At 46.5% G+C, this 22,396-nt stretch overlaps 1 protein-coding gene across 1 annotated transcript in view; it reads right to left on the bottom strand.

Annotated features, from left to right (window-relative positions):
• Window positions 1-22,396, bottom strand: part of PCSK2 (proprotein convertase subtilisin/kexin type 2) — a 259,057-nt gene that overhangs the window by 31,496 nt on the left and 205,165 nt on the right. Inside the window, exons 7-8 of the mRNA XM_046679886.1 lie at window positions 21,617-21,705; window positions 13,529-13,704 (exon numbers count right to left, since the gene is read on the bottom strand). Of these exons, the coding sequence (XP_046535842.1) occupies window positions 13,529-13,704; window positions 21,617-21,705 (265 nt within the window). The remainder of the gene's footprint in view (window positions 1-13,528; window positions 13,705-21,616; window positions 21,706-22,396) is intronic.

The raw sequence follows: 22,396 nt of genomic DNA on the forward strand, positions 1-22,396 counted from the left end.
GGCTTACCCTCAGAGAACTTCTGGCCACACCTATAGGGAGAAGGGGCTGGTCCCCAATTTACATCCCTTCAAAAACAGATGCTGGACCAGGACTTGGGAGTAGGTAGTTTATTTGAGGGGAGGTGACCTCAGGAAGCACATGAGTGATGGGGGAGCATGAGATGGGGCAGAGTCAGGGGGAGCTAACCAAGTGTGAGCTGATGAGCAGGGTCCTCCCCATGGGCAAGGGGGGTCAGTCCCTCTGGAGACCCCTGTGAACCTACCTCTAGGAAGCGTGGCTGGCAGTTGCCCCTGGGGTGTTCACTCCCCATGCCTGGGCTGTGCATACACTGGGGAGCACACTCTAGGGTGCTCAGAGGACCCTCAGGCAGAGGACCAGAGAGGCTGCTGGCTGGCGGGTAGGAAGCTGCAGCTGTGCCAACACAGCTGGGCCACCAAATCGCAGCATCTGCTTCGTGCCCCCATGGGTTCCTCGGGAGTTCAGCAGCAGTGGGGTAGGGGGCCCATCTCTGGGAAAGCCAAACGAAGGGATGGTACACTTCCCCTTAGCCTCTCGTTAAATCCTTCACTCAAACTGTGTTTAATGGCCCCTGTAGTCACCTCTAATTATAACCTTCTTACCATGTATCCACCTTGGAGGTAAGACGCCTGTACGATCCTGTCTTGTTTCTAGAAGGATCCAAACACACCATGGTCAGCCTTCCCGATGTCATGGGGTTGGTCAGGGGTTTCCATTCATGTCAATCCCTTCGCCTGGTGGGTTTCTCACTGGGCCCAGATGGGTCACCATCACCAATAAGGACAAAAGGTGAGTTTGCCTGGGACTGGAGAGTTCCCAGGAAGCAGGAATTGCAGTGCTAAAGCTGGAAAAGTCCCCGGCAAAACACCAGGATGGTTGGCCGCCCCACCTAAGGCTGGCCAGCACTCAGGAAGGGTCACCTGAAACCCACCAGCCTTTTCTTCTATCTTTCCTTGTGAGAAATGAAAGGAGGGGTTGTAACTGCTACCACCACTTCAGAGGCTGAACCGTGGGCTCCGAGCTGCAGCAGCCCAGGCTCAGTTGCAGCCTGCCTTTGTTTCAGAGCGTAAATCAGGGCTCGTGGAGCACTCTGCTCTGGGGGCTCCTTGGCAGGAGGCGTCCATTGCCTGCAGGGGCCCCCAGCACTTGCTGCCACCGCGGCAGGCCTGCTGCTCTGATTAAATTTCTGTAGGTGGCACCAGGGCCTCACCTCGCCCAGGCCTGATTAATCCGTCTCCCTTGGCAGCCCCCCCAACCCCCATTCCTGGACAGTGGCTTTCAAGCCACTCTCTTGCAAGTGACTCCTCTCTAGTACATTCTGCTCAAAGATCTGGGATCTGTGCTTGTGCCCTTTGCTGCCCTCCAGGGAATAAATGATCGGGCTCTGTCTCATCTGTGCCTCAGAGGATGTTCTGCGCCTTGCCTTTAAACATTCCTAAGACGTTCGTCCAGCAGCAGCCCTGAAGTGTGATCAATGAGAGATGGTGAGGGCGTGGTCATCAGAGTCAGCCAGAGATGTGCCAGTGTTGCCCTGGGCACTGTGTTTCTTCAGGATGTGGAAAGAAGTTCATGAGTCAGTTGTCACTCCCAAGGCCCTCGAGTGTTGACTGAATTCCCCTTCTGGTGTCAGAGCAATAGAAGATGCCGTGTCCTGAAATGGCTGGTCCTTGTTGTTCCATCAGTCTCTTTGCAAGGGCGACATCCTTTTCTGACCAGCAAACACGTTGCCTTACTGGTCCCTTATTACCCAGAATGCAATGACTCTAAGCCTCATGATGAGGATTATTTTAGGCCGGTTACTGTTAAAAACTGCAGATGAGAAGGAGGCTCTGAGTGGAATTTGCTTGCCCTTTGATGAGAGACATTTGCATTTGTGAAGGAAGTCTCCATCTGTGGGGGGTGTCTCCCTGTCTGCACCAGGAGGAAGGGGGGATGGCCTTATCTCTGGAAACTCTTAATGAGGAAGGCAAGGACTTAAGTCTTGTTTATTGTGCTTGTCTGGTGACCTCATGTAGCTGACTCCCCCCACCACCAACATCCTCCTTTGTCTTTAGCTGAAGATAATATTTAAGGTAGTGGCTTCTGCCATTTACTTAATCCGGTTTGATTCTTATCTAAAAGTTATAAGACCACCCAATAACCAGACCCCACCTGCACTGATACCATTTTAATGACTTTTTTACATATTCTTTCCTTTATCTTGTAAAGAGATAACTCACATACCTATGCCTTAAATTTAGCCCTACCCTCAACCCATGCCAGCAGCAGCAGCTCTTTACTGCCCATGGGTCCTGTCCCCACACAGCAGCTCTGACTGCCCATGGGTCCTGTCCCCATGCTATTCCACACTATTCTCTAAATAAAAGAGCACTACTGCCAGACCTTGAGAGTCCAAGAAATCTTTCTTTCGACTCCTTGTCTCACCGACCCCGCATCACTCAGATGAGGTTTTGTTCAAACTGTGCTCTTGAGACTGTAGCAGATGGCAGTGGGTGTTCTCTCATATCCCTTAGACTTTATACCTTCTGCGCACAGGGGATTTCTCAAGGCCATCATAGGCATCTCTCTCTGGAGGGGCTTTCTCCTGGGAGGCTGAAGGCTGCTCTGCTCTCTTGCCCCGGGGCTGGAAGTGCTGGGGCATTTACTTAGTGACTTTTACCCCAGCTCCCTCGCCATCAGATGAGAGAACTTCAGTGTGTGTCCTACATGGTTTTCCATCGTCCTAGTGGGATTAAGCTCCGGTTGCTCTCAGTGGTAGCTTGCTCAATAACACATCCTTTGTTGGTTTTTTCTTCCCTCTCATACCTCCCCATTCACTACTGGTGTTCCTTTACCTCCCAAATCCACTACTTGAACTCAATCCTTGTCTCAGAGTCTGCTTCTGGGGGATTCCAAACTAAGACAGCAGTCAGTGATGGGATATCTCATAATTCAGGGGTCTCTGACTGTCATCTACTTCCCATATGTAATGTGAAGCCTGCTTTAACTGGAGCTTCAATGTGTGGACTATAAAGTTGAAGAGGAAGAGACTGAAATAAACAAAGGAAAAAAGTTTTCTTCTTCTCTTCCTTCTTGCCTGCTCCTTTCTGCCTCCCCCAAGTATTTATTGAGCCAACTTAGGAGACGCAAACTCAAATCCCTAAGAAGCCAGTTAGGTGATGTTTTTGTGTGAAGCAGATGTCAGAGACTGGGAGTGGTGGTGTGTGAGGCAAGCAATACATCCCCGATAAAAGTCTCTTATCTTTCTTTTCCTCTTCCTTTTTTATCATTACTATGTTGGTCAAACAAACCTATCTGCAGGATGCTAAAATTGAAAGACAAGCATAAGAACTGCCTTTGTGTGATAGGTAACTATCTGACTCCTTTGTTTAGGTGAAGATTGCCTTTCAGAGGCGGATTTTCTTTTAGAGTAGACCAGACAACTGAAATAACTGAAAAGAAATCTTTGCTGATAGACAATACACCATCACTCACCAAATTCTACAATACTGTCCAAAAAAAAATGTCACCTTGAAACAAGGAAAGAATCCTTCCCACAGCCTGGGGGAAAGTCAAATGAGGAATCATGTATTTTTCATCATACTTCACTTTCTAAAATATTTACGTGTTGTCATCTGAAGATAAGTCAGAGCAATTTTTCTCTTAAGTTTTGGTGTGCTCGGCATGCTCTGCAGAACAATCACACTTGAAAGTGCCTTTTTACTTGCAGCCGGGGAGGCTGCAGAGAAGGAGAGAGCGTACTCAGACTCGAGATGTGGTGGAGCGGTTCAGAAGTCCGCGAAGAATGACAGGAGCCGCGGGGCTGTGCAGCACTGAGCGCCATCTGCATTGCAAATGTGGACTGAGGGCAGAAGTCACCTACTCGCCTGACTCTCTTTTGGCCTCGGGCGTCAGAAAATGCTTCTCAGTGAAAATCTGTGTCTGTTAGGGAGGGGACATCTGCCAAGTGTTCCTCTGGGTACCTGCTGTCACCTGGTTCTGGGCTTGGATGTGCAACCATTTCTCTCCAGGCACACTGTGAATTACACAATAAGGAAACAAGCTGCTTGTGTGTCAAAGTGTTGATCTAAAAACTCCTAAGGGTCTGGACACTGAAACAGGGCCGCACCACCACCTCCCTTGCACCCCGGTCCTCTTGATAGACTCCCTTGGTAGCCTGCATTGTGCTGCTCAGCTGTCACGGATCCTTGTTGCGTCTCAGATGGGCTGAATGTCAGCGGCCGACTGGCATAACCTTATAATAAAACATTACGTCATTATCTCCTAACTGGGCCCCGTCCAAGGGCAGCGAAGATGTCTAGCCACCGTCACAGATGCTGTCTACTCTCAAGGACTCGGTTTCCCATTTCATAATTGTGTTTCTGGGATCTTTTTATTAAATGCACAAGGGCTGGATGGCCTAAGCTGCGTGGTCTTTACTTGGATTGCTTAGGAGAGTTGTCCCCCACAGTCTCTGGTAACTGGACACTATGGTTGGGAAACTGGTCATTTTTGGGAAACACAAAACCTTAGTGATTTCTGGTGATTCCCTCTTCCCAAAGGGAATTTCCCTGCCACTAAGGCAAGGCTGGCCTTTCCACACAGGAAGAATAGGTGAGTGTCTAAATGCTATAACTTAAGGAAAGCCAGCAGAGTCCTCTAACTAGGATGTGCTGGTAAATGTTTAACAACCAGCTCTCTGAAGGGGACACACAAGATTTTTATTTGCCAGTTTCCATGTCTAGTTTCAAGTTACTAATGTGATGTCATCTGGAGCCAACTGCAGCCTGGCACTGCCCCTAACGCAGAAACATCTTTCTCTCCTAGTATTATTACATCATGAGAATTTTTGCATGCTTCTCCTTTGGGATTATGCTAGAGAATGGAGGGAGGATACCCTCAAGGTCCCAGATGAGAAGAAAAAAGTCGTAATTGGATCAACTGTCAGCCATCTTGGCTATAGAAGAGAGAGCCAGGTGACAACAAAGGTAACCTGGAGAAGTGACCGTTTGGCTTGAGTCTGGTCACATCCCTTTTTTGACTGTCTATTCCAAGACTGGAAGCTGGACTGGTTTTCTAGGGATGCTGTAACAAAGTACCACAAACTGGGTGGTGTAAGTGACAGGAGTTTATTGTCTAGCAGTTCTGGAGGCTCGAAGGCCAAGACCCAAGTGTTGGTAAGGTTGGTTCCTCCTGAGGGCTGTGAGGGGGAACCTGTTCCGTGCCTCTCCCCCAGCTCTGGTGGTTTGCTGCCAATCTTTGGCCTTCCTTGGCTTGTAGGAGCACCCTGATCTCTGCATTCATCGGGGCGGAATGCCTTGTGGCGTTCTCCCTGTGGATGTGTCTACGTCCAAATTATTCTTTTTTATAGAGACACCAGTCACACCACATTAGGGACCCACCCTGCTCCAGTATGACCTCATCTTAACTACAGGCATACCTCATTTTGTTGCACTTTGCTTTATTGAGCTTTGCAGATTTCATGTTTTTTACAAATTGATGGTTTGTGGAAGCCCTGTATTGAGCAAGTTTATCAGGGCTATTTTTCCAACAGCATTTGCTCACTTCATGTGTCTGTGTCACGGTTTGGTAATTCTCAGAATATTTCTAACGTTTTCAAAGTTATCATGTTTGTTATGTGATCAGTGATCTCTGATGTTGCTACTGTAACTGTTTTGGAGCGCCGCGAACTGCAGCTGTATAAGATGGTGAACTTAACAAATATTGTGTGTGTTCCGACCGCTCCAGCGACCAGCGGCTCCCCTGGCTCTCCCCATCTCCTCAGGCCCCCTAGTCCCTGAGACACAGCAATATTGAAATTAGGCCAATTAATAAGCCTCTAAGTGTTCAAGCGAAAGGAAGAGTTGCACATCTCTCATTTTAAATCAAAAGCTAGAAATGATCAAGCTTAGTGAGGAAGGCAAGGCAAAAGCCGAGATAGGCTGAAAGCCAGGCTTGTGCGCCAAACAGCCAAGTTGTGAGTGCAAAGGAAAAGTTATCTACAGAAATTAAAAGTGCCACTCCAGTGAAACATGAATGACAAGAAAGCGAAACAGCCTTATTACTGATATGAGGAAAGTTTTAGTGGTCTGGATAGAAGATCAAACCAGCCACAGCATTCCCTTAAGCCAAAGCCTAATCCAGAGCCAGGCCCTGACTCTCTTCAATTCTGTGAAGCATGAGAGAGAGGAGGGAGCTGCAGAGAAGTTTGAAGCCAGCAGAGGTTGGTTCATGAAGTTAAGGAAAGCAGCGTCTCCATAACCTAACAGTGCAAGGTGAGGCAGCAGGTGCTGATGCAGAATCTGTGGCAAGTTGTCCAGAAGATCTACCTGAGATCGTTAATGAAGGTGGCTACACTAAACAACAGATTTTCCATGCAGATGAAACAGCCTTGTATTGGAAGAAAATGCCATCTAGGACTTTCATAGCTAGAGAGGAGAAGTCAATGCCTGGCTTCAAAGCTTGAAAGGACCGAGAGACTCTTGTTAGGGGCTAATGCAGCTGGTGCCTTTAAGTTGAAGCCAATGCTCATTTACCATTCTGAAAATCTTAGGGCTCTTAAAAATATGCTAAATCTGCCAAGACAGGGAAGGAACCCAAGTGCCCATCGACTGATGATTGGATAAAGAAGATGTGGTGTATATATATATATATATACACAATGGAATACTACTCAGCCATAAAAAAGACAAAATTGTCCCATTCGCAACCACATGGATGAACCTTGAGGACATCATGTTAAGCGAAATAAGCCAGACAGAGAAAGACAAACACCATGTGATTTCACTCATATGTGGAATACAAACAAACTTACAGACAAAGAGAACAAATTAGTGGTTACCAGGGGAAGGGAGGTTGGACGGTGGGTACAAGAGGTGAAGGAGCATACTTACACGTTGTATGACAAGTAATAATGTACAACTGAAATCTCACAATGTTATAAGCTATTATGGCCACAATAAAAAAAAAATCTACAATGTGAAAAACAAACCAACAAACAAACAAATTATGCTAAATCTACTCTCCCTGTGCTCTGGGAAGGGAACAACAAAGCTTGGAGGACAGCACATCTGTTTACAACATGGTTTACTGAATATTTTAAGCCCACTGTTGAGACCTACTGCTCAGAAGAAAAGATTCCTTTCAAAACATGACTGCTCATTGACAGTGCACCTGGTCACCCAAGAGCTCTGATGGAGATGTGCAACAAGATTAGTGTTGTTTTCGTGTCTGCTAACACTACATCCATTCTGCAGCCTGTGCATCCAGGAGCAGTTTTGACTTTCAAGTCTTTTTATTTAAGAAACACATTTTGTAAGGCTGTAGCTGCCATAGTGGCTCCTCTGATGGAGCTGGGCAAAGTAAGGTGAAACCTTCATGGTTCGTGGGAAGAGCTCAAAACATCAACGTTAACAGGAGTTTGGAAGAAGTTGACTCCAGCCCTCATGGATGACTTTGAGGGGTTCAAGATTGCGGTAGAGGAAGTAACTGCAGATACGGTGGAAATAGCAAGAGAATAGGATTAGAAGTGGAGCCTGAAGATGTGACTGAATTGCTACAGTCTTATGATAAAACTTGAATGGATGAGGAGTTGCTTCTTATGGATGAGCAAAGAAAGTGGTTTCTTGAGATGGAATCTACTTGTGGTGAAGATGCTGTGAAGACTGTTGAAACGCCAATGAAGGATTGAGGATATGACATAAACTGAGTTGATAGTGCAGCAGCAGATTTTGAGAAGACTGACTCCAGCTTTGAAAAATGTTCCACTGTGGGTAAAATGCTATCAAATAGCGTCGCATGCTACAGAGAAACTGTTTGTGAAAGGAAGAGTCAATCGATGTGGCAAATTTCATTGTTGTCTTATTCTAAGAAATTGCCAGAGGGACCGGCCCAGTGGCGCAGTGGTTAAGTTTGCACGTTCTGCTTCTCAGTGGCCTGGGGTTTGGATCCCAGGTGCGGACATGGCACCACTTGGCAAAAGCCATGCTGTGGTAGGTGTCCCACGTATAAAGTAGAGGAAGATGGGCATGGATGTTAGCTCAGGGCCAGTCTTCCTCAGCAAAAAGAGGAGGATTGGCAGTAGTTAGCTTGGGGCTAATCTTCCTCAAAAAAAAAAAAGAAAAAAAAAAGAAATTGCCACAGCTACCCCAACCTTCAGCAAATGCTACCCTCATCAGCCAGCAGCCATCAACATGGAGGCAAGGCCCTCTACCAGCAGAAAATTACAACTTACTGAAGGCTCAATGATCATTAACATTTTTAGCAATAAAGTATTTTTTAATTAAGGTATGTACATTTTTTTAGATATAATGCTATTGCACACTTAATAGACTACACTGTAGTATAAACATAACTTTTCTATGTACTGGGAAACCAAAAAATTAATGTGACTCACTTTATTGTGACATTCACTTTATTGCGGCATTTGATTTATTGTGATATTCACTTTAGTGCGGTGGTTTGGAACCTAACCTGCAACAACTCCAAGGTCTGCCTGTAATTACATCTGCAGAGACTCTAATAAGGTCCCATTCTGAGGTGCTGGGGGCTAGGATTTCAATATATGGACTTTTGGAGGACACAATTCAACCTGTAACAGAGAAGGACATATGGTGTTGTATTTCTGTTTAGACCTTTGAAAGAATTCAACAGCTCAGAAGAAACTTCTCCATCAGAGGGCTGAAGAACCAGTGTGAGTATGGACCACTGCCACTTGATGTTATTGGAATAGAAAAGACAGGGGGCTCTGTTAGCAACCTTCTGACTGACCTCTGACACTTCAAGTTCTGAACCTTTCCAACAGAAGCACATTTCTTATTTTTGAAGCCTACCAGGGGGAGGGATGTCTCCCCTAATTTTGGACCAAAATTCCCCTTAAAGCATTGGAGAGGGAGCAGATGGCAATTGGAGTAGAGTCTGACAGATTGTGACAAACAAGGGTGCTGATGGGGCCATGGCTAAGCAGAAGTATTGTATGAACATTAGCCTCAAGGAGGAGGAAAAATGGGTTGAAGAGAGAGACACACAAAGCCAGTGAGAAACAGTCAAGGTGAGAGTGGCTGTGCCCCATGACTGCAGGGCCCTAGTGCGGATCTCTATACTCCTGTGGCCGGTGTCCTGCAGCCACCTTGAATCTAGAACATCTCTCTGATCTCCATCTGTATGAGGTCCTGCCTGAATCCGTCCCATTGCGCTCATCACTCCTCGTGCATCCTTACAACAAGAAACCCCTTTAGTTGGGCTCCCTGGATCTCGTTTCCTGCAACTCAGAGACAAGCTAGAGCATCTGGCTCAGTCATCAGTCCATCCAATGCACCACCCTGACGAGGACATGCAGTGCCTCATGCAGTGGGTTTTTTAAACCTGCATATATTATGGTCTTAGTATCTTAGGGTTTCATAATACGTATTCTAGAGATCATTTACAGCAGCACCTCTCAAACTTTAATGGGATCTTGTTAAAATGTAGATTCTGATATGTCAGGAGGGTTGGTGGGGCTGCAATTCTGCATTTCCCATAAACTCCCAGGAGGGCTAGTGGCCACACTTTGATAAGCACTGATGTAGACTATTTAACGGAAGAAGAAAGGGAGGGACGGAGAAGCTAAGTGACCAGTCTGAAGTCTCGCAGGCCATGACGGACAGGAGCGAGGCTAGAACGTAATCTCCCAACTTTTAAGCTCAGTTCCCCACTTGTTCATGCCACATTTAAAAAAACCATCCCTTCAGCAGAAGTAGCAGATCTCCTGTCGTGTAACGTTGGCTGTCCAGTCAAGACGGAGATGCCGACAGACCAGCAGAAAAGCCTGTGACTGACTCATGATTCCATTCATTTAAAGCCCCGTGTGCTTCCTTGTGTGTGGAGCCTGTGACAGCTGCGATTGGAAGAGAAACTGTGACTGAAAGACACAAAGGCCTTGCTGGGCCTGGCTGTGTTCCAATAAAACTTTATTTACAAAGACAGCTGGTGGGCTGGGTTTGGCCTGTGGACTGGGCTGCCTGGCCCCTGCTCTGACTTACTGTGTACGGTTGTTTAGAGCCTGGCTGCTGTAGATTTTTGTCCAATGAGATGCTTTAGTCCCTTAAGACTAGGAATGTGTGTAAGCAAGCAACAATTTGAGGATCCAAAGGTAGATTTTTCACACCTAAATTGATTCTAATAAAATTAAGCTCATTTCATCAATTCTTTCACAAATTTTACACTGTTTAGTATTCGGAGGCTTAGAGGCAATAAAAACACAAAAAACGATATGAGAATAAAAGCTAAGGAAAGATTTTGGAGGCCATGATTGGTGAAGAGAGGGGAGCAAAGGGTAGGGTGGCAGAAAATCTAGCCTTAAAAAAAGGTACATGTTAGGCACAAACTTAGTTCTGAACTTCCTGGCAATCAAAGGAAAAAGGGAACCCTAATGAGCTAAGGTCACAGGGTGGGTTTCGAGAAGCAGAGCCTGAGGCAGGGTTTCAGGTGCATCAGACTTATTGGGGGAGCGCTCAGGAGAAACCTGTGAGCAAGGGAGTGAAACACGATAAGCAGTGGAAGGAACCCCAAAACAATGTGGTCTCGAGTCACGTCTAGCCTTAGCCTGATTCACTGGGGGCTCTGGAGCATAAATTACACCCCAGAGTGGTCTCTGCTGGAGGCAAGCAGGCTGGCTTTTCCTACCCTGAGTCAGTCAGGTGGGAAAGCCTGCCCCTGGGTACGAGTCGGGGCATAACCATCGGGATGAGAAGACTCCCATCAACCAGGGCAATTCTCCAGGGGAGGGGCAGCTGGGAGTCAGCAGCAGCAAACAGTCATAGCAGCCGGCAGTGGCCCCCCAGCCTGATAAAGGGGATCAAGGTGGGCGCCAGTGGTGTCCGCTACAGTCATAGATATCTCTGTGGGTCTTAAGCTTTTAACCATCAAATTCCATTTATGTATCAATTCCACAGCTATTTATTGAATAGCTGATTACCATGTTTTCAAGTCCTAGGCTAGTTTCTGAGGATAGCTGGAGAAGAAAGCACATGTGTTCTCTGACCTAGGAAATGTATAGAAAAAGTAGCCTTCACTATTATCAAAGAGACAAGAGATAATAAATGCTGGCGAGGATGTGGAGAAAGAGGAACACTTGTGTGCTGTTGGTGGGAAGGTAAATTGGGGCAGCCACTATGGAAAATGGCATGAAGATTCTTCCAAAAATTTGATCCAGCAATCCCACTTCTGGGTATATATCCAAAGGAAATGAAATCACTGTCTCAAAGAGATGTCTGCACCTCCATGTTCACAGCATCATTCAGGATAGCCAAGACATGGAAACAACCTATGCGTCCAAGGACACGTGAATGGATAAAGAAGATGTGGTATATATATACAATGGAATATTATTCAAAAAGAAGAAAATCCTGCCATTTGTGACAACATGAATGGACCTTGAGGGCATTACGCTAAGTGAAATAGATCAGACAGAGAAAGACAAACAGTCACGCATTGCAGAACGCTGTTTGGGTCAACGATGAACCACATATACCATGGTGGTCCCATAAGATTAGTACCATATAGCTTAGGTGTGCAGTATGCTATACCACCTAGGTTTGTGAAGGCACACTCTATAATATTTTTACAACCACAAAATCACCTACTGATGTATTTCGTAGAAGATATCCCTGTCACTAAGTGACACACGACTCTACAGCACTGTAGTACTTACATGTGGAATCTAAAAACTGAACTCACAGAAACAGAGAGTGGAATGGTGGTTACCAGGGGCTGGAGGGGGAAAGAATGGGGAGATGCTGGTCAAAGGTACAAACTTCCAGTTATAAGATGAATAAGCTCTGGGGATCTAATGCATAGTAGTTAAAAAAAAATAATAAACTACAGTGTTTGGTATATTGTAACTCTTCAAAAAAAAAAATAGGCTTTGCTTGTCCTCTCTAATTTTCTTCAATATTTTTACCTTTCTAGACTACTGTTAAATATACAGTTATTTCATACATATATTCTATTTCAGTGTCATAAATATATAGGTAATGAGTTTATGTATTTTCCATACAGACTATAAATAATCTAAACATGTATGTAGAACAGACGCATTTTACAATTTATTTATAATTATCCTAGCTTGTATATGCAAATATGGCTATAGCAATTTCATCTATTTGAAATTTGTCAAAATTCAGGACACGAGACTTAAAAAATTTTTAAATGGGCTTCCAGAAGTCCCTCTCCTAAACCTCACACACTTGTGCCCCCCTTTCTTAGGGCCTGACCACTCTCACTGCACACGCTATCGTTCTCATCTTTGGGATGTGAGTCCCATGCCATGGCTGGTTAGACAAGCGAACTGCAAGCATGGAGAGGGCATTGCTGTCAGCCTGTCAGCGAGTCAAGTCCTGAAAACAGACTAAAGAAGACAAATGGCTAAGTGCTGCAAGTAGTGGGTGTTGTGGCACCAATAGCAAGTCATTCAGCACATGGCAAGGGCACGTGAAGACACAGCAGTTTGGTAATTCAAGTCACGCGTCTTCCAGTTGAGGCCCAGGAATTGTGGAGCAGAGACGAGCCATCCCCACTGTGCCCTTGGGAGTTCTTGACCCACAGAATCCACAGCCTAATCAAACACTGTGCTTTATGCCACAAAGTTTTGGGACCATTGGTTAAGAGTCCATAATGACCAAGACAAGCACCAACCCTTTGCAGGGCACTTTCCAGTGCCAAGCACTTACTTATTTATCTCATTTACACTCACAAGATCCTAGGAGGAAGGTACGGTTATCACCATTCTACAAGCAGGAAAACTGACGCACAGCCAGGGTAAGTCACGGGTAGAAAGACACTCAGACAGCGAGCGGCAGAGCTGGAGCCTGAACCCAGGAGACTCAGATCCCTAGCCTGGTGCATGTCTTGCATGGGGCGAGTCCTGTCCTGAGACCTCAGCGAGGCGACTCCTGCCCCACAGGCTGCAGACCAGCAGGAACCCTGTCTCCCGGCAGCCCTTCCTTTGGAAGCTCTGCCTTGGTCTCTTCTCCTGGATTCTGTGCATTCCCAGGCTGACCTCAGGGATGAGCAGCCACGAAAACGCTCGGCTCAGACTCCTGCCATGGGAGCATTGTGGATTCACAGCTCCCGCTGCTGCCCCTTGGATCCACCAACTCGTTTGCGGTGGAGACCCCACTGCCTGGAGACTGCTCCCAGCCGATGACTGGCACGGTGGGGATGCTGGTGCAGGCCCCCAGAGGGACCCTCCTTCTTCCCTGCTCCTTCGCAGGGGCCAGGCCAGCATCACCTTCTGAAGGCGCCCCCTTGCGTCCTCCTGCCCCCCTCCCCTTTGTCCTTCACAGGTGTTCCCTGCAATAAATATGCATGGCTAACCCCATTTTTGGATTTCTCACAGGACCTGAGCTAATGCACAGGGTAACAGCCCCACCTTCCGCCCCCTGCCCTGCCCCTCGGTACCACTGTCTCACCTCCTCTCCCTCCCCCATGTCTCCCCCACCCCTCATCCCATGTGAGTGGACCAGGGCCTTGTGGCGGCCGGAACGACTTTACCTTGTTCACACCGTCAGCCATCGCCTGAAGTGTGAGCTCTCGGGGCCCATCCACTGTTTTCCCATTGTCTGTGGGGCCCCAGCTGGCACTGTAGATATCGATTAGCTGAGGCATGTGGCTGATGGAGGAGGCCTCGATGATGTCCGTCATAAATGGCTGGTCCAGCATCCGGATACCTGTGGACACGTGCGGGCAGGGAAATATCATGTTTTGGTGCCCCAGTTCACAGGAGACAGGCTAGGAAGAAGCTGGTGTTCTGGGTGTGGTTGGAGGGTCTGCCATCCCTGTTGCCCTGGGGGATGTTGCAGAATCCTGAGTCTAACCTCCCGCCGTGTGGGTACGCCTTCAGAGGATCAAGGAGGATGCACAGACTGGCCCACTCGATCCCTTTGGACCCATGCCTTTCCTTATGTAACTATTTCAAGAAAACTTTATTCCCCTATCAAATGTTACTAGAATTCCTAATGGGGAGAAATCAGCTTTGTTGAAGACGTTTCTTGATAAGCCTGTTTCTAAGTGGAAGCTCAGCCTCCAAGACCAAATTTCAGAGGAGAAATAAAGCTACTGTGCATGACCGTGGGGGAGGGCAATTGATATTAGATATTTAAGGAGAAAACCTAGAGGGCAGAGGGCAGAAGGAGGGGCAGGGACAGTCAAGGCGGGAGGGTCAGGAAAAGAGGAACTCCCAGTTGCACTATAACTGAGAAGGGGATTTGGGAGGACAGAAATGTTGACTGGGTCATTCTAAAATATATTAGTCATGGGGTACGTGAAACAACCCCTTCGTCTTTCTCCCTGTGTCACCTTTGTAAAGTTTGTGTACAGGGACACAGGGAGAAGGGGCACTCACTCTCTGCTATCCAGAAAAAGCCTCTCCAGCGTTAACTCAGGGGCAACCAATGGGATGGATATTTGTCCCTCCATCACTACCCTCAAAACATCGCTTTCTGGGGCCATATTGTCTTCTGCTTGATACACTATTTTGTGGCAAGGAGCCTAGAGTGTTTGTGAAGCTGACCTAAGTCTTTCTGCCCGCAGGAATTTTGAAATGAAGGAGCTAGGCTGAACACAGTCAAAGCCCGGATCCTAACACTCCTTACGTGTCCCCCATGGTCAAAGGACATTGTTACACAAGCATCACTCTCTTAACATCGTGTGCAAATCAATTTCAATAAGGACAACTCAGGTTCTTGCAGAGCGCGTGAAACTGACATGAAATTGTCTTTTCTCTGAAGAGTCTCTTTCCTCCCCAGCATCTCATAGCCCACCGCTTGTGCCGGCATTGCAACCTCCCCTAGGGCTCGCCCGTCTCCTAACTGACCTATGCGTTCAGCAAGCTTTCCCCAGAAGTCTTTCTGCACGCAGCTCTCCAGGTCTTCTGTCAGCACCAGGCTTCTCAGTCTTCTGCTACAATTGTTTATTTGTGTCCTTCATTCACCACCAGACAGCTCCGTCTTTGCGTACAGGGCATGTGTCTACTTTGTTCACTTCTGTGTCCCCAGGCTTCAGCATGGTGCTTGGAATTTAGCTTAAGCTTGATAAATATTTGGTGAATAAATGCATGGTAATATTACTTTATTTCGTTGATTTTCTCCCTAACAGAAATGACAAGGCCTGAAGAACAAATAAGAACCAGTTCAAATTTTCTGTCCTCTACCATTAACCTCTAAGTCAAGGCACCACTTTTACCAAGAAATATCCAATTATCAGTTAACATCCATTCTCCTGGAGGAAGCTCATCAGGAATAAGCACAGTCTTTGGTTTGAACTTTCTGGAAGCTGAGTCTGATGGTTCATTTCACAAGGGACAGGAAATCTAAAACTCTACATTTTGCTTTTGGTCCAACTATATTTTACTTATTTAAAAAATGTGTTCACAAAGGAAGGTGGCCAACAGGTCAAAGAAGAAGCAGAATAGCGCAGTTTCTTTCTGGAAGAAGTCCTGCCCGCTTTGTGGGTGGGGAAACATCGCAGAGAGGCTGGTGTTCACTTTCCTGCAAGGAGAAAACTCAGATGGTCTCGAACTCATCTAGTGCCCAGGTGACCAGGGCTGAACAGTCCACTCCAACTGGAAGACGAGAGAAATTCAACTCTGGCAAAAGTAGGCCTGGACTGTCACACATGCCAACCAGTGGCCACACTGGATTTTGTCATACAGCCAGTGCGTGGTGCTTCCAGCCGTGCCCTGTACCCTCTTTCTTTGCAGCTCTTGTCGCTTTGCCTCTTTCCCTCTTCATCCCTTCCCTGGCTCCCTTTGTGTTGCACAGAACATCAGACCGGGTGTGTGTTAATCCTCTGTTTCAGCGTCTAGGGAGGCAGGGGCAGCCACAGACTGGGAGCAAGCCTCCTATTCATATTCAGGCGCCCGGACATCCTTTTAATCTCGTTAAACTCAGGACGAATGAGGCATGCTTTAATTGAATGCGATATAGCATTAATTTTTGCAAGCGGCTGCACCATTAGCAGCCAAGACAGAGGCTCAGGGTGACCTGAGGGTTTTTAGGGAGGGCCTTTCCTCTGTCCCTAAATGCTCTAGGAGCTACAGGGGGGCGCTGAGGGAGAGACAGAGAGAGAGAGAGAGGGAATGAGGGTGAGGCAAGAGAATGAGAGCAAGAGGCAGAGGGAGAGGGAAGACAAAGGCGGCAGGACTCAGTGTCTTCACATTTGTAAAGTCCTCCATGGGCTGATGAGATTCAATGGCAAGAAGACACACAGTGCTCATCAGGCATTTCTAGCCCCCGCCCTGCAGGCCTGATCACCACCTTAATGACTGCGGTAACGCTGTGACTCCCCTCTTTTTAGGGTCTGAGCCTCACCTCCTGCCTGCACAGCTCTCACTGTGCCGGCCCTGGGCTCCAGGGGCTACACGGCCCTGGATTTGAGCTAAATTCTTTCTGCCTCTGCTTCTGTTATAAAAGGTGAGCTTGCACCGATGCCAGGAAATGCTACAGCAGCCCACAAACCTCAGTGTTGCTAATCACCACCTTTTCGTGCTCGTGAATATTAATCTGCAGGCTAAGGAGCGAATTCATGCTGATCTCGGTCTTAAGGATCTGAAGACATGTTAATTGCTGTGCTAATAGGAGATTTTTATTGGTTATTTACAAACTCAGATGAAATATGTGTAAACTAGCTGAAATATTATGACTTTTATTGGCCAAATATGTGGAAGCAATTCATTGCTGGTAGAGAAATTTCAGTGTTTTGATAATGGTCAACAGTGTGGTTCTCAAACTGTTTTCAGAATCTTTGATCAAAGGAGAGCTCATCTCAAGGCCCAGTGCATAAGGCTGTATGTCCTGACTTAAAAAGGAAGGCGGGTAAGGCCCATCCTACCTGGCCTGGCCCACCCTGGGGTTGCTCTGAGGCACTCTCAAGTCACTTGCTGTGTCCCCACTCTGTTATTCTGTCCCACCTTGCTTTGTTCTGTTCACACCAGCGATCATTATTTGATATTATCTTGCTTATTTGCTCCTTGTCTGTGTCTCCTCTTAGACTGTAAGCTGTGTGAGGGCAGGTGTCTTGTCTGCTGACTCACTGCTGTGTCTACCACCCACAGGACTGGGCACACAGTAGGCACCATGAGTAATCGTTGAGTCCTCGGAGGGACCAAAGGCAGGAGACAGCATCTCCTGAAAGGCTTGGAGCAGTTTTGAGCTTTAATAATCCCAGAAGTTTAAATTTGACAAACTTGCAAGAAACATCATTTGAAGGGTTCGTTATTTATATTTATTGGGCATTTATTTGGTTTTGCGAATTTTCAATTACTACTACCACATTTTCAATTTTAATTTTTTGTCTCAATCTCTTTGATTGAAGATGTCAAACAGTGATTTAAAAATTAATATTAAGAAAAGGATTAGGTTATCTTTTTAAAGTTACTTGAAGAAAGACATTTTCAAAATCAAAAAATTGAAATTAATCTTTTTTTCAAAATTTATAGAGCTAAATAAGTAGATAAGGAAATCTAACTAATTAAACTTGCAAGTAATTGTTTTTGAAGTTATTACAGCTTCCACACAGCATTCAGATGTTTGGGACATGGCGTGTGGATGCATCTACATGTTACAGAGCATTGACTCTTCAGGAGGCAACCGAATGGGAGTTTCCCCCAGTTACCTAGAAGAGGTGGTGACAACTGTGTCCATGAAAACGGGCAGCAGCATCAAAGGGACAGCTGTCTAAGGGGGAAGTTCCTAACAGCCACATGTGTCCAAAGGCAGCTCAGACTTTGTCGGCAGGGAGCGAGCTTCCTGTCACTGGAGGCGTGCACTTCCAGGCTGGATCCAGGCCATACCAGGAGAGGGGAAAAGAGAAGTTGCTCACGCATTTGAGGGCAGGGGCCAAGAGTGGAAGTTCTGGGCCAACCTGTGCTGGGTGCAAAATTGTCCTACAGCTGCCTAGCTGTGTGGCCCCACGTTCAGTTTGCTCTCTGTAATAATATATAATATATATGTTATATATATAAAATATGCAATAATGTCTGATAGGGTTGTAAAGAGGGTTGAGTGAGTAAAGCGTTTTGCATTGTGCCTGATGCTTTGGAAGAGACAATAAATGTCAATTATTATTATTATTACTATTATTGTTATTCTGCAAGTATCAGTGGGTGTTTGGACTAGAGGACCTTTAGAGCCCCTTTGGGTCTCAAGATTTGGAGATTTTGATAGATAACTGGAAATATGAGAGATAAGAGAGAAAGGTATTGGTCAAATAACCATGTGCAAGAATATGTAATAACTGACAGTAGTGAGTGCTGAGAAGGAAAAACTCGGTGCGCTTTATCAAGTGTAGATGAGGAACTGGTCATGGAGGTGATGCTGGAGGAAGCAATGGGAGACCTGATTGCTGAAGGATGAAGAGGAGGCGGCCTCTTCTTAAAGCGTGGTGGGAGGTCTTCTGGGCAGAAGGAAGAGCATATACAAAGGCCCAGTAGTAAAGGAGTGTGGTTACACTTTTCAGTTTATACTTGCTAGGAGGTTTTATCTAAATTATATTTACTCGGAGACTAACCGTGTATGTACTGGAACTTAATATACAATAAAGATGGCACCATGAATCAAAGGGACACGATGAATTCTTGAATGGATGGTATTGGGAACATCAGCTCACTATTTGGAGAAGAGTAAAACTGGATCCTCACCTGGCATGACCTACAAAGGTGGAATCCAGATGTACTATTGACCTCACGTGAAAGTTTGGGAGAATGTATTTGCACTGACTAAAACGGGCCATGGGCTAATACTGAGGACATACCAAGAATGCCTGCAAATCAACAAGAAAAATACAAGAAGCCCAATGGGAAAATGAGCAAAGTTCTTGAATAGAAGAGAATCCCAGCAGGCTACTGGGCAGATGAAGAAATGCTCAATGAGTTTTTCCTTTTTTCCCTTCAGAGGACTCATTTTGCAATCTCATCTCCACTTTTCCTTCTTTTTCTGGACTACGATTCTACAGCACCTTAACTTTACCCTTTTTCTGAAGACAGGGTGAAGAGAGACCTGGGACCTAGGAGAGATTTGGGACCTCGCTGCCAACGCCTCCCTCATCTGTTAACTGAATACTTGAGTGCCGGAGACTAGCAGTGACATGGGTTGGCCAGCAGGTGGCACATTAGACTTCCCTGGCTCAGAAAGCTCCTGAGAGGAAAGATTGCGTGGAAGAGTAGGGCTCATTTAGAATAATAAAAACCAGCGGACTTTTGGAATTTCCAGCCAGAATGAACAAAATGTTCCCCTTAAATTTGTTAGGTTAAGGAGGCTGAAATTCTGCTTTTGTTGCGATTCTTAAGTAACTCTCCGGGGCTTCCTCATGGAGAATTCCTTTCACTCCTCTGGGGGAGTCCAGAGGACTCTGGACGTACTGAGGGGCCAGGATGGTGACTAGAGCTTCCCGGCCCTTGTGCCGTCAAGAACCAGCATGAGTGGTGACAGAGGAGCAAAGCCGGGGTGAAGGCAGTGGAGAAACGAGGATTCTTTGCTCAAATCTTTGTGGGGCTGGGTGTACCTCCCATCAGCTCTGGTCTCAGTTTCTGGGACTTCAGAACACTGCTGTGAGACCTGAGCTCCCGGGGTTCCACAAAGCTCCATCAGGTCGCATCTGTGAGGTATCAGGCTGCGTTCACTCTCCTTTGATCGGGGTCCGCTGAGGCAGAGGTTGTCATACCTGCCCGGATCCTCTGGCTCTGTCCAAGTGTCTTTGCCTGGGGTGCCTTCTCTGCCTCAGGAGTTCTGCTCAGCCTGCGTGAGCTGGGCAGGCCGGACAGGCCAGGGTGCTCATGTCCCAGGAGCCTCCCCTGAGCAATGAGGGCTGAGAGTTGGTGGATAAATTCCCTGGACTCCTCGCCTTGGGGGGCAATTCTGGGGGGTGTCCTCATGGTCCCTCAGAGCCCCAGTTGTCCATGAGGGCAGCCAGCTCATCTACACACCCTACGTGGCTTCCCCCGCTTCGCTATCTTTTTTCCTGTTTCCCTCACTCCTGCTTCTGGGATCACCCCCCAAATCTACTCCTTGCACCCAAATCCTTGTCTCAAGTTTCACCTTTAGGAAATTCAAATGAAGAAAGGAGGAGAATTAAGTACATTTGACGAGCAGCTCAGGTGTTTTCAGAGTACAAATAATAAGAGAGGAAAAGATAAAAGAAGTAGATGGAGAAAGAGACCGCAGTGAACCCCCTGAGTGCTCCTAACTCTTCATTTTTGCAGGCAGTGGTTCTCAGAAGCCCTTGTTCAAAAAGCCAGTGACTTTGGACGCACGGAGGCTTCGAGACTATTCTGAAGACAATCATTGTGAATGAGAAATCCAGGTTTGGATTTTTCACTTGCTCCCAGTTGTGTCCTGCGAATAGGGAACCCGCCTGGCCTCAGACACCACCCAGAGTACGAGCCTGGCTTATAAAGTATTAACTGGGTGGTGGTCTTTCCCATGAGCTCACAAAGGCTTCTGACATTTTAATGCCCCAGCATTTTGGATGCACACGAAGTAAAGATAACTGAAACCCGAGTGGCAAAGCCTCCTCTATTTACATTTCAGAACCTTCCAGATGTGTTCTTTTGGGAAAGTCAGTACCCAGCTCAGGCAAGCCTCCTAGCAAATAGTGTTGAAGGAGGTTACTGGCCAGTTTGTGTAGGCTGCTCTTGCTTTATTTAGGTCCCTGGAAATGCAGTGTCAGCACCAAGCATGTTTATGGTTCCCTTAAATCGCCAGGAAAAAATATCGAGACAGTTGTGAAAAAAAAAAGAAAAACAAGGTTGGTGACTCAGCCTGAATAAATTAAGAACCAATTTGATGTAAAACTTGGAATGAGCCCGGATCCACTCATCTCGTTGAAAGCTTATGAGCCTCCTCTCATTCTCTCTCTCTCTCTCTTTCAAGGGGAGGTGTTGATTTCTAACTTTCTAGTGACCCACCACCCTCATTTCTAAAGCCCCCTGTAAAGATGAAATTGTTAAATGTCTGTCTTGTGGAACTTAATAAAAAGGCTCTAGGTAGAATATATTTCCTCAAAGAAGAGATGCGTTATGCAAAAACCCCCAGAAACATTTTGAAGAGTTCTGAGTATGTTTACAATAATTTGTACACGTCTCCTTATATTCTGTAGTCTTCGAGTCTCATTAAAACGTTATTGATATTGACACGAAAGAGTACAGAGTGTACAATTCCATTTATATAAAGTTGAAAAACTGGCAGTAACCACTGCTCGCTGCTAGAACTCAGCATCGTGGTTGTTCTTGGGTGTGCTGGTCACTGGGAGGGGACAGGCGGTGGGCTTTGGGGGCTGGTGCTGTTCCATTTCTTGATGGTTATGTGGGTATGGCCAGTTTGTGCAAATTCATTGAGCTGGGTGCTTGTGACCTGTGCACTTTTCTGTATTTATATTACACAAATAAAAAATGTAAAAGTTTATTAATATTGCCATATAGATTAAAATAAAACAATTTTTTCACTCTTTCTAAATCTACGACTCCCAGATCTTCTGCCCCAGTGGGAATTTTTGCCGGACCCTGGCCAACCCGCAGACCAGAGAGTGATGCCTTCTGGGGCCCGGACTGCCCAGCATGGCGCTTGCTGCTTGGCAGGGAGGGCTTACCTGCGACCTTGGAATTGTATGCCACTCCGACCCCACAGATATTGTTGTTGGCAGCGGCAGAAACTTCCCCTGCACAGCGGGTCCCGTGGCTGTGGAGAAAATTAAAGACAAGTTAGATACAGCGTCAAAAGACTTCCACGGAAGTTCCTTAAATCTTATCAACTGGAAGCAGTTTGGGTCTCTTCAATGGCAGTTGGCCCGGAGCCCCCGCATGGCCCACCTCATTTTCCATCTGTGTATCTTCTTTCATCCCCCTCCCCCCTCCCAGCTGCCTTCTTGACCTTGGCTCGTTTCTACCCTAAAGAGGCTTCTCAGAACATTTTCAACTTTGAAATTTGATCTTTACTTTAAAATTTGAAGTATCTTCTTGCAGAAACACACTTACAGGTTTTCGGTGAAAAAGAAACACAAAGTAAGACAGACTTGTGCTGGGTGGAACAGCTTTGGCGTTTTGGGAACACTAGAACTGTGGGTTGGCGCTTAATTTCAAGGCTGGTTCCGTCCCCGGGGTGTAATGCTGCCTGCCAGTTACAGGACAATGGCTACTTCCTTTTTCGGATCATAGCCTCCTTTGAGGACACAGTGAGCGCTGTGGACTCCCACCTTCCTCCAGGAATAAAAAAGCACACATTGGCAACATCTTGCATACAGTTTCAAGGGGTCCACAGAACCCTGGAGCCTGACCAGGTTAAGATCAGTGGGCATTCATTAGATAATCTTTCCCAGGTTTGCCTGACCTTGTAATTCTGAGCAAGGCCTTCTCCGGGCTCGTGTTCTAGA

Source organism: Equus quagga, chromosome 12, assembly GCF_021613505.1.
Source record: "Equus quagga isolate Etosha38 chromosome 12, UCLA_HA_Equagga_1.0, whole genome shotgun sequence".
Lineage (NCBI taxonomy): Eukaryota > Metazoa > Chordata > Mammalia > Perissodactyla > Equidae > Equus > Equus quagga.